Source organism: Bombina bombina, chromosome 12 (genome assembly GCF_027579735.1).
Source record: "Bombina bombina isolate aBomBom1 chromosome 12, aBomBom1.pri, whole genome shotgun sequence".
Taxonomy (NCBI): Eukaryota; Metazoa; Chordata; class Amphibia; order Anura; family Bombinatoridae; genus Bombina; species Bombina bombina.
The window spans coordinates 43,346,200-43,362,677 of record NC_069510.1 but is presented as its reverse complement, the minus strand read 5'-3'; the positions used below and the strand labels follow the sequence as shown (position 1 = coordinate 43,362,677).

Genomic DNA, 16,478 nt, shown 5'->3' with positions numbered 1-16,478 from the left:
GCTAACTCTGCTAGAGGTAAGCTTTTTGTGCGCATCGTATAGCGCTTGTATTATAAGTTGAAAGTGAACTGTTTTCGGTTGGGCACTAACCCGATGCATTTAAAAAGCCGATAGAAGTCAATTGAGCAAAAAAAGTACAAAAACACCCTACTCATGCGCAAACACAATCACATATTCTCACAGGCGCTAACCCAACATGAAATATGAATATTTCACATTCCAATGTTCTTCATATATCAGATTATGTTCTATTTATTCATAAATACTTTTCTCTATATATATAAATTATTATTTTTTTGTAAAATATATATCTATATCTAAACATGATTATATATAGGTATAGATACATATACACATATGTGTATATATATATATATATATATATATATATATATATATATATATAAATATCTATTTTCGAAAATGCTATGTGCAGAACATTGGAATTTGAGAAATTGCATTTGAGATTAGTTGATGACTGTCATATGATTTAGTGGGCGTGGAAATAGACATAATTTAGAAATTTTAATAATAAAGAAGTGAAAGAAGCATCATATGGCACACTTTGTTTGTGAGAAGGCTACTAACAATATTGTGGTTGGAGAAGGAGAAGTCTGCATTAAAAAATATCTTTTATTATATGATGATTTAAAAACGATAGCCATCCACACATAAAAACGCACATAAACATATATCAAATCAGAACTGCCCCCCCCCCATTTGCACCTAGCTACATGAGTCTACTAATAGGGGCTGTGGCACCGTCAAATAAAAGATCTGAAGCTGAGCGGGAAACAGTCTCCCCACCCAGCTAGTAACTAAGTTACCAATGAAACAATGAAGAGTGTCTTCTATCCAAATATGCGGTGTACACTAAATCCGTAATTAAGTCAAATATCCCAGTTCAAAAAAGGGCGCTCCCAACTAAACCCCTAAGTGCCAATTAAGGCCAACAAATTAATTTTATGCTAGGTACAGGGAGACAGTGCGAACGCCTGATGCGCATTTCGCCACTGCTTTGTCAATGGTGTTGCAGCCCCTATTAGTAGACTCATTGTCTTGTTATCATGTATGTGTTGTGTATGCAAATCTACTGCATTTACTGGTCCTTTAAATATGAATATTGCATAAATATGTTTTTACATGTTTTCATCAATATATATAAATATATTCTCAGGAGCACTATATGGCAACAATTTTGCAAGAATGTTATTCATTTGCTAGAGCACTAGAGGGCAGCACTATTTCCTGTCATGTAGTGCTTCAAACACCTACCTAGGTATCTCTTCAACAAAGAATACCCTGAAAACGAAGTAAATTAGATAATAGAAGTAAATCAGAAGTTTTTGTAAAATTAAATGCTGTGTCTGAATTTTGAGTTTCATATCCCTTTAAGACAAGTGCTGGGTTATTTATTTATTTAGATTATTGAAATACGTTAATGACTAAAAACCATTTCATTTGTTTTAAACAGCCCAGTATGACACATTACACTGCTATGACGCTAGTGCCCCCTACTGGTGTAGCCCTGTACCTGGTAGTTCCTTATAGCTGGAGCTGTACTTGTAGTAAAGGTTTTCCCCATACTCTGTGTCGCTGTGCTTCAGAGTTCGGATGGACAGCAGATGATCTGCCCATTTTTGTGCTGATCTACAGAGTTCCCTGCTGAGCTGAAGAGGAGGCGACCCATGTTGCTTGCGATAAGCATTATGTGCAGACAGGAAATCCTTCTCAAATTGCTCCAAATTGGCACCTTAAAAAAAAAACAAAAAAACTCATAGATATAGGGCTACATTTATCAGAGGCTTTCGCCAACCTTTGAGCCCCTACGACTGCAGGTTCTCACAAGAGAACCTGCTCGCCGTATTTAACAATTCATCAGACCGCTGCTTGCCTAACCTTTCGCCACCTCGGAGGTGGCGAAATTCAATCTCTGCAGTCTAGTCCGACCGGGGAGATTGACAGCTCCTGCCCACGCTTGATTGGCTGTGTGCGGGCAGGGGGCAGGATTGCACGCAAGTGCAAAATAGCGCTTGTGTGCAATGGCAAATTCCTCCGGGGAAATTCGCCCCGCCAGAGGCGAGCTGCGGCGGACAGGGGTGCGTATATGCGCCCCTGTCCGCCTCAGCTTGATAAATTTAGCCCATAGTCTATGTCACTAACATTACCAAGATGGCTGCTATTTTTAAAAAGGACATAAATCACCTTGCTATTTCACTGTAAAAAAATAAAATTTGCTATCTACTTTATTTTGCCCAGTTTTCAAATAATTTAACTCTGAAATTGTGGGTTTTTCTAATTCTAGGAATTTAAAGTACACAACGCAGACTTCACAAGCCTAGCTCTGCTACATATCTGTTCCTCATAGGCCTCAGTAGAGGTGATAACATAGTGCAAAACAATATGTTTTACAATCAAAATGACAGTGGCTAACCTTGTCTTCTTCAGTAGCAAGGACAGACGGGCTCCACCACACTGGCATTGGAAAACAATTGCAGCAAGGCGTTAATCTGTACTGAATATTTTAACACTTAGCTAATATATTAATTGATTGCAAGACTAGAGAAAAGTCTAATTACAAGATGTTTTATATCCCTTTAAAGTTCAGGTCAGTGAAGATAAAACCGAAGAAATATAGAAATAAAGGCTTTGTTTTAGTGAAACATATTCTTAGTGTATTAGAATCTAATTATAAACCAATGATAACTTAAAATCAGTAGCAATTTTAGTTTCTAAGTATAACTATTGATGGAAATGTATACTAATTAGCATGGCTGGTATTTTTTCTCCAAGATGTTTAATGTAGAGCCCTTCATGGGCTTGGAGCAGCCTTAAGGGTTATGGCACAGTAGGATGGAAAGTGTAGTATAAGTTGCAACAATATTTAGGGGGTTGGTTTTGACTTTCCTATATAAGGTCCCTGCAGGAAGTCCAAGGCCTCTTTTGCAGCTGTTCTGGCTGAAGATTCTTGCTTGTCCCTCCCTCTCTTCCCTTTATAGTTGGATGGTAGCTTAGAGGTTTACGTCTCCCATATGGGTCGCTGTAAGTAATACGGCTGGGAAAGAGTTACTGTGTCTCTAATTTTAGTTCTTCCCCTGGTGGTAGTTGGTTTGTGCAGCCTAGCGGATCTGAGTCCCCTTATGAGCTGGAGATTGTGTCACTCTGGTAGCAGGAGGTCTTGGCCCCTTTTTCCATCTTAGGCAAATAAATGGGATGGAGTGATTGCCATGCCGACAAGAAGGGCCTAATACCGTAGTTGTGTGCCTAGGGTGTCCTCCTCAGGGTGGTGGGTCATAAGAACTCCATGCATCCCCATTAATATTGCCATGGGTGGAGCGTTGGGGGCTCTGCTGCAGATTTCCTTGTGGGGCCTTGACCTCTTTGTTAAAGGGACACTGAACCCAAATATTTTCTTTCATGATTCAGATAGGGCATGCAATTTTAAGCAGCTTTCTAATTTACTCCTACTATCAAATTGTCTTCATTCTCTTGGTATCTTTATTTGAAAAGCAAGAATGAAAGTTTAGATGCCGGACCATTTTCGGTGAACAACCTGGGTTGTTCTTGCTGATTGGTCAGCACCAATAAACAAGTGCGCTGTCCAAGGTCTGAACAAACAATTGGCTGTCTCCTTAGCTTAGATGCCTTCTTTTTCCAATAAAGATCGTAAGAGAACGAAGAAAAATTAATAATAGGAGTAAATTAGAAAGTTGCTTAAAATTGCATGCTTTATCCGAATAACAAAATAAAAAATTTGGGTTCAGTGTCCCTTTAACTTGGGTTGACTAGGGATTCAATTACTACCATCCCCATTATTGAATGAATCCGTCGGTTATGTTATTACAAATAAATCTGACCATTCCGGTCTTCTCTCCAAACCTTTATCTCCTTGTGTTTATTTAATGTTCAGGTTAATGTTATTATTGTACTACACTGGCAACTCCCTAACTTGGGCCTATAATCCCTTAAGTAGTGAATGTGAGTGATTTATGTTCGAGGCGACCAAAGGTCATTTTCATTGCCTTTTATTAAAGTATGAATAATAAACTTAATAAAATAGCTATGAATTTACCCTTTTTTGGGTCACTAAATTACCTTTTTCTTGAAGTTGTAGTCCTGCAAACCTCTTGTTGAAGGCCATCGTATGTTCTTCTTCAGAAAAGCTTGACGATCTAACAACAGAACACACAGAAAAGATGATAAATATACTACGTCCTTGTTTAAAAATAATGAAAATAAAAACATTTAGGGAGGTATGACATCACCAGAGATGACTTTTTCTTGCTTATTTCTATAAGATTAGTGAATATTTTTATATTATTATTATTATTATTATTATCCGTGCCTAAAACCACCCTGCACAGGATTTTAAAAGGGCTTTCTAAAATCTAAAAGTTTGTAACCCTTGTCACACAAGGGACTAGATTACAAGTGGAGCTCTAAATGAGTGCTCCACTTTGTAATACCAGTGCACGATAACGAGTTCGCATTCTCGTTGCTAGGAAGCATTGCGCTCACGAGAACGTGCTTCCATAGGTTCCTATGGGAACCTCGTTCTGATGCTGTCAGAGACGGCATCAGAACCTCGCGCAGCGATGGGCAGCATTTTTAAATATATATGTAAATGACTATATACATATATATTTGTGTTGAGATGTGTATATACACATATTAACACATAAATATACTGTATATGTATATAAGCACACAGTTCCCATAGACCGCAATGTAAAGGCACTTTTCAGGGCCGTTTTTTCTTACACCCCACACATGCCAACTTTAAAGCCCAAAAAGTGCCTAGTGCAGTTTTTTTTACATACAAAAAATGCTAGATTTTTATTTTAATTAAAAAAAACTACACTGAGGACTATTTCTCTTGTAAAGGTGTATCCAGTCCACGGGTTCATCCATTACTTGTGGGATATTCTCCTTCCCAACAGGAAGCTGCAAGAGGACACCCACAGCAGAGCTGTCTATATAGCTCCTCCCTAACTGCCACCCCCAGTCATTCTCTTGCAGCTCTCGACAAGAAAGGAAGTATCAAGAGAGATGCGGTGACTTAGTGTAGTTTTTACCTTCAATCAAAAGTTTGTTATTTTTAAACGGTACCAGAAGAATTCTGCCTGGAGGTTTTGATGATCTTAGTGGTTTTTAACTAAGGTCCATTGCTGTTCTCACACATAACTGAAGAGTATGGAAAGAAAACTTCAGTTGGGGGGACGGTCTGCAGATTTGCCTGCTTTGAGGTATGTTCAGTATATTTTTTTCTAGAGAGATGATAAGGTCTAGAAAATGCTGACAGTGCCTGGTATATTTAAGGTAAGCCTGATACAGTGATTTAACAACAACTGGGATCATGCTTGCAAATAAGGGTAATATTCATGTTAATACCTTTATTACTTAGTGTAAAAACGTTTGCATGATTTATAAGAATAAAAACGTTTTTTCTCTGAGGGTGATAAATCTTTATTTGGGGCCTAGTTTTCCACATGGCTTGTTAGATTACTCCTAGGGGTACTTTTTTAAGGCCCTCTGAGTGCACGGTAGAGAGGGGCCTATTTCCAAGCTCTAAATGTGCAGTTGATTTTCAGTCTGAGACGTCCAGCTTCCCTGAAGGAGTCCTCTGGCTTATAGGACCTCTATAGAGGGTTTTGTTCCTGCAAAAAGGGTTTTTAAGGGCAGGTAGGAGTCACAGCACAGCTGTGGCAGTGTGTTTGACTGTTTGTTAGCAGTTTTAATGTTTTTCTAATTCGTTTTTGAGCCTGAGGGGTTAATCATTCATTTGCAAGTGGGTGCAATGCTGCTTTAGTCCCTTATACACACTGTAAATATTTCGTAGAGTTTACTACTTTTTATCACTGTTTTACAGTTTATGTGGTAGTTTTTTTCTCTTAAAGGCACAGTACCGTTTTTATTATTGCTTTTTTCACATTTATTAAAGTGTTTTCCAAGCTTGCTGGTCTCATTACTAGTCTGTTAAACATGTCTGACATAGAGGAAACTCCTTGTTCATTATGTTTAGAAGCCATTGTGGAACCCCCTCTTAGAATGTGTACCAAATGCACTGACCTTTCTATAAGTTATAAAGATCATATTATGGCTTTTAAAGATTTATCACCTGAGGTTTCTGAGACTGACAAAAGGGAGGTTATGCCATCTAGCTCTCCCCATGTGTCAGAACCTATAACTCCCGCTCAAGGGACGCCAAGTACATCTAGCGCGTCCAATGCGTTTACCTTATAAGACATGGCGGCAGTTATGAATCATACCCTCACAGAGGTATTGTCCAAACTGCCAGGGTTACAAGGAAAGCGAGACAGCTCTGGGGCTAGAACAAATACAGAGCTCTCTGACGCTTTAGTAGCTATGTCTGATATACCCTCACAATGTGCAGAAGTTGAAGCAGGAGAGCTTCTATCTGTGGGTGACTTCTCTGATTCAGGGAAGGCGTTACTTCAGTCTGACTCTGAAATGACAGCATTTAAATTTAAGCTTGAACACCTCCGCGTGTTGCTCAGGGAGGTTTTAGCGACTCTGGATGACTGTGACACCATTGTAGTCCCAGAGAAATTGTGTAAAATGGACAAATACTATGCAGTGCCTGTTTACACTGACGTTTTTCCAATCCCTAAGAGGTTTTCAGAAATTATTACTAAGGAATGGGATAGACCATGTGTACCGTTCTCTCCCCCTCCTGCTTTTAAAAAGATGTTTCCTATAGATGCCGCTACATGGGACTCGTGGCAGACGGTTCCTAAGGTGGAGGGAGCAGTCTCTACCCTAGCTAAGCGTACAACTATTCCTGTCGAGGACAGTTGTGCTTTCCTAGATCCTATGGATAAAAAATTAGAGGGTTTCCTTAAGAAAATCTTTATACAACAAGGTTTTATTCTCCAGCCTCTTGCATGCATTGCCCCAGTCACTGCTGCAGCGGCTTTCTGGTTCGAGTCTGTGGAGGAGGCTCTACAGGTAGAAACCCAGTTGGATGATATTTTTGACAGGCTTAAAGCTCTTAAGTTAGCCAATTCATTTATTTCTGACACCGTTTTTCATTTAACCAAGCTAACGGCTAAAAATTCAGGTTTTGCCATTCAGGCGCGTAGGGCGCTATGGCTTAAATCCTGGTCAGCTGATGTCACTTCAAAGTCTAAACTTCTCAATATCCCCTTCAAAGGGCAGACCCTATTTGGGCCTGGACTGAAGGAGATCATTTTTGATATTACTGGAGGAAAACTGGAGGAAAAGGCCAAGACCTTCCCCAGGATAGGTCCAACAAGTTAAGGACCAAACAGACTAATTTTCGTTCCTTTCGAAACTTCAAGAGTGGCGCAGCTTCATCTTCCTTAATACAAAACAAGAGGGAAATTTTGCCCAGTCCAAGCCAGTCTGGAGACCTAACCAGGCTTGGAACAAGGGGAAACAGGCCAAAAAGCCTGCTGCTGCCTCTAAGACAGCATGAAGGAGTAGCCCCCGATCCGGGACCGGATCTAGTGGGGGTCAGACTTTCTCTCTTCACCCAGGCTTGGGCAAGAGATGTCCAGGATCCCTGGGCTCTGGAGATTGTTTCCCAGGGATATCTTCTGGATTTCAAAGCTTCATCTCCAAAGGGGAGATTTCATCTCTCACAATTATCTGCAAACCAGATAAAGAGAGAGGCATTCTTACATTGCGTTCAAGACCTACTAGTTATGGGAGTGATCCACCCAGTTCCACAGGAGGAACAGGGGCAGGGCTTCTATTCAAATCCGTTTATAGTTCCCAAGAAAGAGGGAACTTTCAGACCAATCTTGGATCTCAAGATCCTAAACAAATTTCTCAGGGTCCCATCCTTCAAGATGGAGACTATTCAAACCATCCTACCTATGATCCAGGAGGGTCAATATATGACTACCGTGGATTTAAAGAATGCTTATCTACACATTCCGATACACAGGGATCATCATCAGTTTCTCAGGTTCGCCTTCCTAGACAGGCATTACCAGTTTGTGGCTCTTCCCTTCGGGTTAGCCACGGCACCAAGAATCTTTACGAAGGTTCTAGGGTCCCTTCTGGCAGTTCTAAGGCCGCGGGGTATAGCAGTGGCCCCTTACCTAGATGACATCCTGATACAGGCTTTGACTTTTCAAATCACCAGGTCCCATATGGACATTGTTCTGGCATTCCTGAGGTCTCACGGGTGGAAGGTGAACGAAGGAAAGAGTTCTCTCTCCCCTCTCACAAGAGTTTCCTTCCTAGGAACTCTGATAGACTCAGTAGAAATGAAGATTTATCTGACAGAGGTCAGGTTTTCAAAAATTCTAACTTCCTGCCGTACTCTTTATTCCACTTCCCATCCGTCAGTGGCTCAGTATATGGAGGTAATCGGATTAATGGTAGCGGCAATGGACATAGTTCCGTTTGCCCGCCTACATCTCAGACCACTGCAACTTTGCATGCTCAATCAGTGGAATGGGGATTACACATATTTGTCCCCTCTACTAAATCTGGATCAAGAGACCAGGGATTCTCTTCTCTGGTGGCTATCTTGGGTCCATCTGTCCAAGGGAATGAGTTTCCGCAGGCCAGAATGGACTATAGTAACGACAGATGCCAGCCTTCTGGGCTGGGGTGCAGTCTGGAACTCCCTGAAGGCTCAGGGTTCATGGACTCAGGAGGAGGCCCTCCTTCCGATAAACATTCTGGAACTAAGAGCGATATTCAATGCTCTTCAGGCTTGGCCTCAGCTAGCTGCGGTCAGGTTCATCAGATTTCAGTCGGACAACATCACAACTGTAGCCTATATCAACCATCAGGGGGGAACAAGGAGCCCCCTGGCAATGTTGGAGGTTTCAAAGATAATTCTATGGGCAGAGGTTCACTCTTGCCATCTCTCAGCTATCCATATCCCAGGAGTAGAGAACTGGGAGGCGGATTTTCTAAGTCGGCAGACTTTTCATCCAGGGGAGTGGGAGCTCCATCCGGAGGTATTTGCCCAGTTGATTCAACTATGGGGCAAACCAGAACTGGATCTCATAGCATCTCATCAGAACGCCAAGCTTCCTTGTTACGGGTCCAGGTCCAGGGATCCCAAGGCAGCGCTGATAGATGCTCTAGCAGCGCCCTGGTCCTTCAGCCTGGCTTATGTGTTTCCACCGTTTCCTCTGCTCCCTCGTCTGATTGCCAAGATCAAGCAGGAGAGAGCTTCAGTGATCTTGATAGCCCCTGCGTGGCCACGCAGGACTTGGTATGCAGATCTGGTGGACATGTTATCTTTTCCACCATGGACTCTGCTGCTAAGGCAGGACCTTCTACTTCAAGGTCCCTTCAAACATCCAAATCTAATTTCTCTACGTCTGACTGCTTGGAGATTGAACGCTTGATTCTATCAAAGCGTGGTTTTTCCGAATCGGTCATTGATACCTTAATTCAGGCTCAAAAGCCTGACACCAGGAAGATCTATCATAAGATATGGTGTAAATATCTTCACTGGTGTGAATCCAAGGGTTACTCATGGAGTAAGGTCAGGATTCCTAGGATATTATCTTTTCTCCAAGAAGGATTGGAGAAGGGATTGTCAGCTAGTTCCTTAAAGGGACAGATTTCTGCTCTGTCTATTGTTTTGCACAAACGTCTGGCTGAGGTTCCAGACGTTCAGGCGTTTTGTCAGGCTTTAGTTAGAATCAAGCCTGTGTTTAAACCTGTTGCTCCGCCATGGAGTTTAAATTTAGTTCTTAAAGTTCTTCAAGGGGTTCCGTTTGAACCTTTGCATTCCATAGATATTAAGCTTCTATCTTGGAAAGTTCTGTTTTTAGTAGCTATCTCCTCGGCTCGAAGAGTTTTGGAGTTATCTGCTTTACAATGTAATTCCCCTTATCTGATTTTCCATGCAGATAAGGTAGTGTTACGTACCAAACCTGGGTTTCTTCCTAAGGTGGTATCTAATAAGAATATCAATCAGGAGATTGTTGTTCCTTCACTATGTCCTAATCCTTCTTCAAAGAAGGAACGTCTATTACACAATCTTGATGTGGTTCGTGCTTTAAAGTTTTATTTACAAGCTACGAAGGATTTTCGTCAAACATCTGCTTTGTTTGTTGTCTACTCTGGACAGAGGAGAGATCAAAAGGCTTCGGCAACTTCTCTTTCTTTTTGGCTAAGAAGTATAATACGTTTAGCTTATGAGACTGCTGGCCAGCAGCCTCCTGAAAAAATTACAGCTCATTCTCCTAGAGCAGTAGCTTCCTCATGGGCTTTTAAACATGAGGACTCTGTTGAACAGATTTGTAAGGCGGCGACTTGGTCTTCGCTTCATACCTTTTCGAAATTTTATAAATTTGATACTTTTGCTTCTTCGGAGGCTATTTTTGGGAGAAAGGTCTTACAGGCAGTGGTGCCTTCCGTTTAAGTTCCTGCCTTGTCCCTCCCTTCATCCGTGTCCTAAAGCTTTGGTATTGGTATCCCACAAGTAATGGATGAACCCGTGGACTGGATACACGTTTACAAGAGAAAACAAAATTTATGCTTACCTGATAAATTTATTTCTCTTGTGGTGTATCCAGTCCACGGCCCGCCCTGTCATTTTAAGGCAGGTGTTTTTTATTTTTAAACTACAGTCACCACTGCACCCTATAGTTTCTCCTTTTTTTCTTGCTTGTCTTCGGTCGAATGACTGGGGGTGGCAGTTAGGGGAGGAGCTATATAGACAGCTCTGCTGTGGGTGTCCTCTTGCAGCTTCCTGTTGGGAAGGAGAATATCCCACAAGCAATGGATGAACCCGTGGACTGGATGCACCACAAGAGAAATAAATTTATCAGGTAAGCATAAATTTTGTTTTTAAGGACATTTGGGGTATCTGGTTAATTTTCTAAGTGCCAATTGCTACCGTATGCTCGTGAGCTCACAGAAGTGTGAATTTGTGCTTAGCACTTTATGGGTAACATAGTTACAAACACAGCTGCCAAATTGTGCTCAAGAGACATGCACATTCCTGAGCCTTCCTCACTATGCTGTCATGGAAAGAAACCAGGACTGGTACTACATCTAGACTAAGTGGGACTATGGGACCCAGGCTGCATTTGACATTTAGCCACCAATCAGCAAGTGCTACCCAGGTTCTGAGCCAAAATTGGCCGGCTCCTAAGCTTTCATTCCTGCTTTTCAAATAGAGATACCAAGAAAACAAAGAAAAATTGATAATAGGAGTAAATTAGAAAGCTGCTTAAAATTGCGTGCTCTATCTGAATCGTGAAAGAAAAAAAATTGGTTTTCATGTCCCTTTAACTGGGAGACGAGTTGATCCTGGATTGATCCAAATGAAAATCTCCTCACTCTTTGAGTGTATGGACCCTGATTATCTTGGGACTCGGAAAATAAGTACTGGTGTACGGGTTCATTTTTGTTAGTACAAATATGTTAGGTGCAGTTTATTATGCTGTTTTCAGAAGTGTGTGTGTGTATATATATATATATATATATATATATCAGAACTCAAAATTTCCATTAGCACACTAGCCATTGGCGAGTGGAAATGTAATGGTGGCGACTGAAAGTTAGTTACTAAATGTGGAGTCTGACGTCTGGTGGCATGTTGTAAGTAGCCAAGTTGGCACATTGCATTTGCATAATGTACATTACTATTGCAGCGCTGGCAAACACACATTTTGGGCTATGTGCTAAAACTATTATCTAAAGGGATATTATATAGCCTCGAAAGTGGAAGGATATTTTATTCCTATTAAAAGTTAAATAGTTTTTTCGGATCTGTTTGTTTTTTCTGATCCATTCTTTATTCATATGCATTATTCTATTCTGAAGTTTAGAATAGAATAATGCATATGAATAAAGAATGTATCTGAAAAAACGAAAGGATCCGAAAAAACTATTTAACTAAACATAACTAATATGCCGGCGATTGCAGAAACAAAATTATCTAAAACTGCCGCCACCCACATCGCCAACACTAAATAAAGCTATTGAACCCCTAAACCGCCGCCCCCCCACATCGCCAAACACTACCTAAACCTATTAACTCCTAAACCGCCGTTCCCAAACATCGCCGACACTAACTAAACTTATTAACCCCTAAACCGCAGTTCCTCGACATCGCCGACACTAACGGAAACACTAAATAAACCTATTAACCCCTAAACCGCCGGCCCGCCACATCACAACAACCTAAATTAAACTATTTTAACCCCTAAACCTAACACCCCCTAACTTTAACATAATTAAAATAGACCTAAAATAAAGTTATAATTATTAACTATCCACCTGTTTAAAAATAAAAACAAACTTACCTGTGAAATAAAAATAAAACCTAATTTAGCTACAATATAACTATTTACTAACTAAATTATCCAAAAAAATAGAAATTATTCCTATTCTAATAGGAATGAGAGCTGCTTAAATCCTATTGGCTGTTTAAATCAGCCAATAGGATTTAAGCTTCTCTCATTCCTATTGGCTGATTTAAATTTTTCAGCCAATAGGAATGGAATGGTACCCCAATATAAAAGGGGTACCTTGCATTGAATCCTCAATGTGGGGCAGACGATCGCATGAAGATGACCTCCACGTCGGACCAATGGACCTCCGCGCATCGACCGCTCCGTCTCCGCAGGGATGAAGAAGATGCCGGTCCCGCGATGGATGAACATGGAGCTGCCTGGATGAAGATCATTCGCCGGACTTCAGCAACAGTGAGTACAGATTTTGGGGTTAGTGTTAGGTTTTCTTTTGTTTTTTTGGGGTGTTTTTTTTTTAGAATAGGGCTTTTTTTATTTTAATAGGCAGAAAAAGAGCTGAATGCCCATTAATGCCCTTTTCTGGGCAATGGGTAGATTTTTTTTTAGTTAGGTTTTTTTATTTTGTGGGGGTTTGTAATGTTAGGGGGTGTTTGTTTTAAATGTTTGCAAAAGAGCTGTTAACTTTAGGGCAATGCCCTACAAAAGGCCATTTTAAGGGTCCTTGGTAGTTTATTATAGATTAGGGTTTTTTTTTTATTTTGGGGAGTTTTTTTTTTATTTTTAACCCCTTAACGACGCATGTCGTACAGGGTACGTCGCACACAACCTGGTCTTAAAAGACCAGCGACGTACCCTGTACGACATTAGGGGTTTAAAGCGGCTGGAAGCGATCCTGCTCGCTTCCAGCCGCTTTCTGGTTATTGCAGTAATGCCTCGATATCGAGGCATCCTGCAATAACATCCCTTGGCCATCCGATGCAGAGAGAGCCACTCTGTGGCCCTCTCTGCACCGGACATCGGTGGGTGGGAGGCGGGTGGCGGCCATCGATGATGATCAGTGATGTGGAGAGGGGCGGGGATGGCCGGGGCGTGCACGGACGCACACGCGTGCACTGGAGGGTGGGGGCGGGCGCGTGCACGGGGAGGGAGCGGGTGGGAACCACTACACTACAGAAAAAGTTGGAGTACAAATTTAAAAAAAAAAGGATAAAAAAGTAAAAAAAAAAAAAATGATCAGGCAGGTGGTGGGGGTTGGTCTGTGGGGGGGGGGGGGAAGCTACACTACAGAAAAAAAAAAAAAAACTACTTTTTTTTGAAAACTGGGTACTGGCAGACAGCTGCCAGTACCCAAGATGGCCCCCAATAAGGCAGATGGGGAGGGTTAGAGAGCTGTTTTGGGGGGGATCAGGGAGGTTGGGGGCTAAGGGGGCATGCTACACCACGGCATATGTAAATATGCTTAAATAAAAAAAAAGATTTAAAAACCTTTTATTTTAGTACTGGCAGACTTTCTGCCAGTACTTAAGATGGCAGGGACAATTTTGGGGTGGGGGAGGGAAGGGAGCTGTTTGGGAGGGATCAGGGGGTCTGATGTGTCAGGTGGGAGGCTGATCTCTACACTAAAGCTAAAATTAACCCTGCAAGCTCCCTACAAACTACCTAATTAACCCCTTCACTGCTAGCCATAATACACGTGTGATGCGCAGCAGCATTTAGCGGCCTTCTAATTTCCAGAAAGCAACGCCAAAGTCATATATGTCTGCTATTTCTGAACAAAGGGGATCCCAGAGAAACATTTACAACCATTTGTGCCATAATTGCACAAGCTGTTTGTAAATAATTTCAGTGAGAAACCTAAAATTGTGAAAAATTTTACGTTTTTTTTAATTTGATCGCATTTGGCGGTGAAATGGTGGCATGAAATATACCAAAATGGGCATAGATCAATACTTGGGGTTGTCTACTACACTACACTAAAGCTAAAAGTACCGCAAAAAGCTCCCTACATGCTCCCTAATTAACCCCTTCACTGCTGGGCATAATACACGTATGGTTCACAGTGGCATTTAGCGGCCTTCTAATTACGAAAAAGCAACGCCAAAGCCATATAGGTCTGCTATTTCTGAACAAAGGGGATCCCAGAGAAGAATTTACAACCATTTATGCCATAATTGCACAAGCTGTTTGTAAATAATTTCAGTGAGAACCCGAAAGTTTGTGGAAAAAATTTGTGAAAAAGTGAACGATTTTTTGTATTTGATCGCATTTGGCGGTGAAATGGTGGCATGAAATATACCAAAATTGGCCTAGATCAATATTTTGGGATGTCTACTAAAAAAAATATATATACATGTCAATGGCTATTCAGGGATTCCTGAAAGATATTAGTGTTCTAATGTAACTAGCGCTAATTTTGAAAAAAAAAATGGTTTGGAAATAGCAAAGTGCTTCTTGTACTTATTGCCCTATAACTTACAAAAAAAGCAAAGAACAAGTAAACATTGGGTATTTCTAAACTCAGGACAAAATTTAGAAACTATTTAGCATGGGTGTTTTTTGGTGGTTGTAGATGTGTAACAGATTTTGGGGGTCAAGGTTAGAAAAAGTGTGTTTTTTTCCATGTTGTCATCATATTTTATAATTTTTTTTATAGTAAATTATATGATATGATGAAAATAATGGTATCTTTAGAAAGTCAATTTAATGGCGAGAAAAACGGTATATAATATGTGTGGGTACAGTAAATGAGTAAGAGGAAAATTACAGCTAAACACAAACACTGCAGAAATGTAAAAATAGCCTTGGTCCCAAACGAACAGAAAATGGAAAAGTGCTGTGGTCATTAAGGGGTTAAAAACGGGGTATTCGAATAGGAATAATTTAGATTTTTTGGGGGATAATTTTGTTTGCTATTTTTTGTAATGGTAGTTTTAATTTTTTGTAATCTTAGGTTTTTTTATTTTTACTAATGATAGGTTTTTAATTTTTAGTAATGTTAGGTTTTATTAGTGTAGGCTTAGGTTTTATTTTAATTTCACAGGTAAGTTTGTATTTATTTTAACTAGGTAGTTAGTAAATAGTTATATTGTAGCTAGCTAAGGTTTTATTTTTATTTCACAAGTTAGTTTGTATTTATTTTTAAATAGGTAGTTAATAATTGTAACTTTAATTTAGGTCTATTTTAATTATGTTAAAGTTAGGGGGTGTTGGGTTTAGGGGTTAATAGTTTAATTTAGGTTGTTGCAATGTGGGGGCCGGCAGTTTAGGGGTTAATAGGTTTAGTTAGTGTTGGCGATGTTTGGGAACGGCGGTTTAGGAGTAAATAGGTTTAGCTAGTGTCTGCGATGTTTGGGAATGGCGGTTTAGGGGTTAATAGGTTTAGTTAGTGTTGGCAATGTCGGGGAACTGCGGTTTAGGGGTTAATAGGTTTAGTTAGTGTTTCAGTCAGTGTCGACGACGTTGGAGAATTGCGGTTTAAGGGTTAATAGGTTTAGTTAGTGTTGGCGATGTTTGGGGACGGCGGTTTAGGGGTTAATAGATTTTGTTAGTGTCGACGATGTCTGGGAACTGCGGTTTAGGGGTTAATAGGTTTAGTTAGTGTCCGCGATGTCAGGGAACTGCGGTTTAGGGGTTGATAGTTTTTAGTTAGTGTTAGCGATGTCGGGAAACGTTGGTGTAGGGGTTAATAGCTTTATTTAGTTATTTAGTTGGTGCCAGGGAACGGCGGTTTAGGGGTTATTAGCTTTATTTAGCTTTTTAGTTGGTGTCGGGGAACTGCGGTTTAGATTAGAACAATGAAAAATTCCGAATATGAATAATGGATCAGAAAATTCGGAAACTGATTTATTCATTTTCAGATTTTTTTCGGGATTTTAGTTATGGTGCCGATTCGGAAATCCGGATGCATTTGAATCTCGAATCGGCCAAAAACAAAATTGGGCCGAAACGAAACGCACATGTCTAATAATTATTAGAATGAAAAAGATTTACAGGTCTTCTATGACCTTCCATGACTGTCAGCCCTCTCTGCACTCTCTCTGATCAACAACTTCCTTTTTCTATCCAGCTGTGGTCTTCTCTAGAACCTCATTTTGAGGTTTCTAGCTGCTATGAAATTATTTGTATTAAATGTGTTACTGTATGTAGCATTATTGAATTTGCTATGGTATAAAATAAAAACAGTATTACAAAATGTTTCACAATGGCTTAACATCCGCAAACAGGGTGTGAAGTTGTGGGTGGTGGTGGGTGGGA

General features: G+C 40.5%; 1 protein-coding gene across 2 annotated transcripts in view; it reads right to left on the bottom strand.

Annotated features, from left to right (window-relative positions):
* Nucleotides 1-16,478, bottom strand: part of LOC128642587 (uncharacterized) — a 177,076-nt gene that overhangs the window by 96,377 nt on the left and 64,221 nt on the right. For both annotated transcript variants that reach the window (XM_053695355.1, XM_053695356.1), the window contains exons 2-3: nt 4,096-4,172; nt 1,535-1,753 (exon numbers count right to left, since the gene is read on the bottom strand). In XM_053695355.1, coding sequence (XP_053551330.1) covers nt 1,535-1,753; nt 4,096-4,141 — 265 coding nt within the window. In that variant the 5' untranslated portion in view covers nt 4,142-4,172. The remainder of the gene's footprint in view (nt 1-1,534; nt 1,754-4,095; nt 4,173-16,478) is intronic.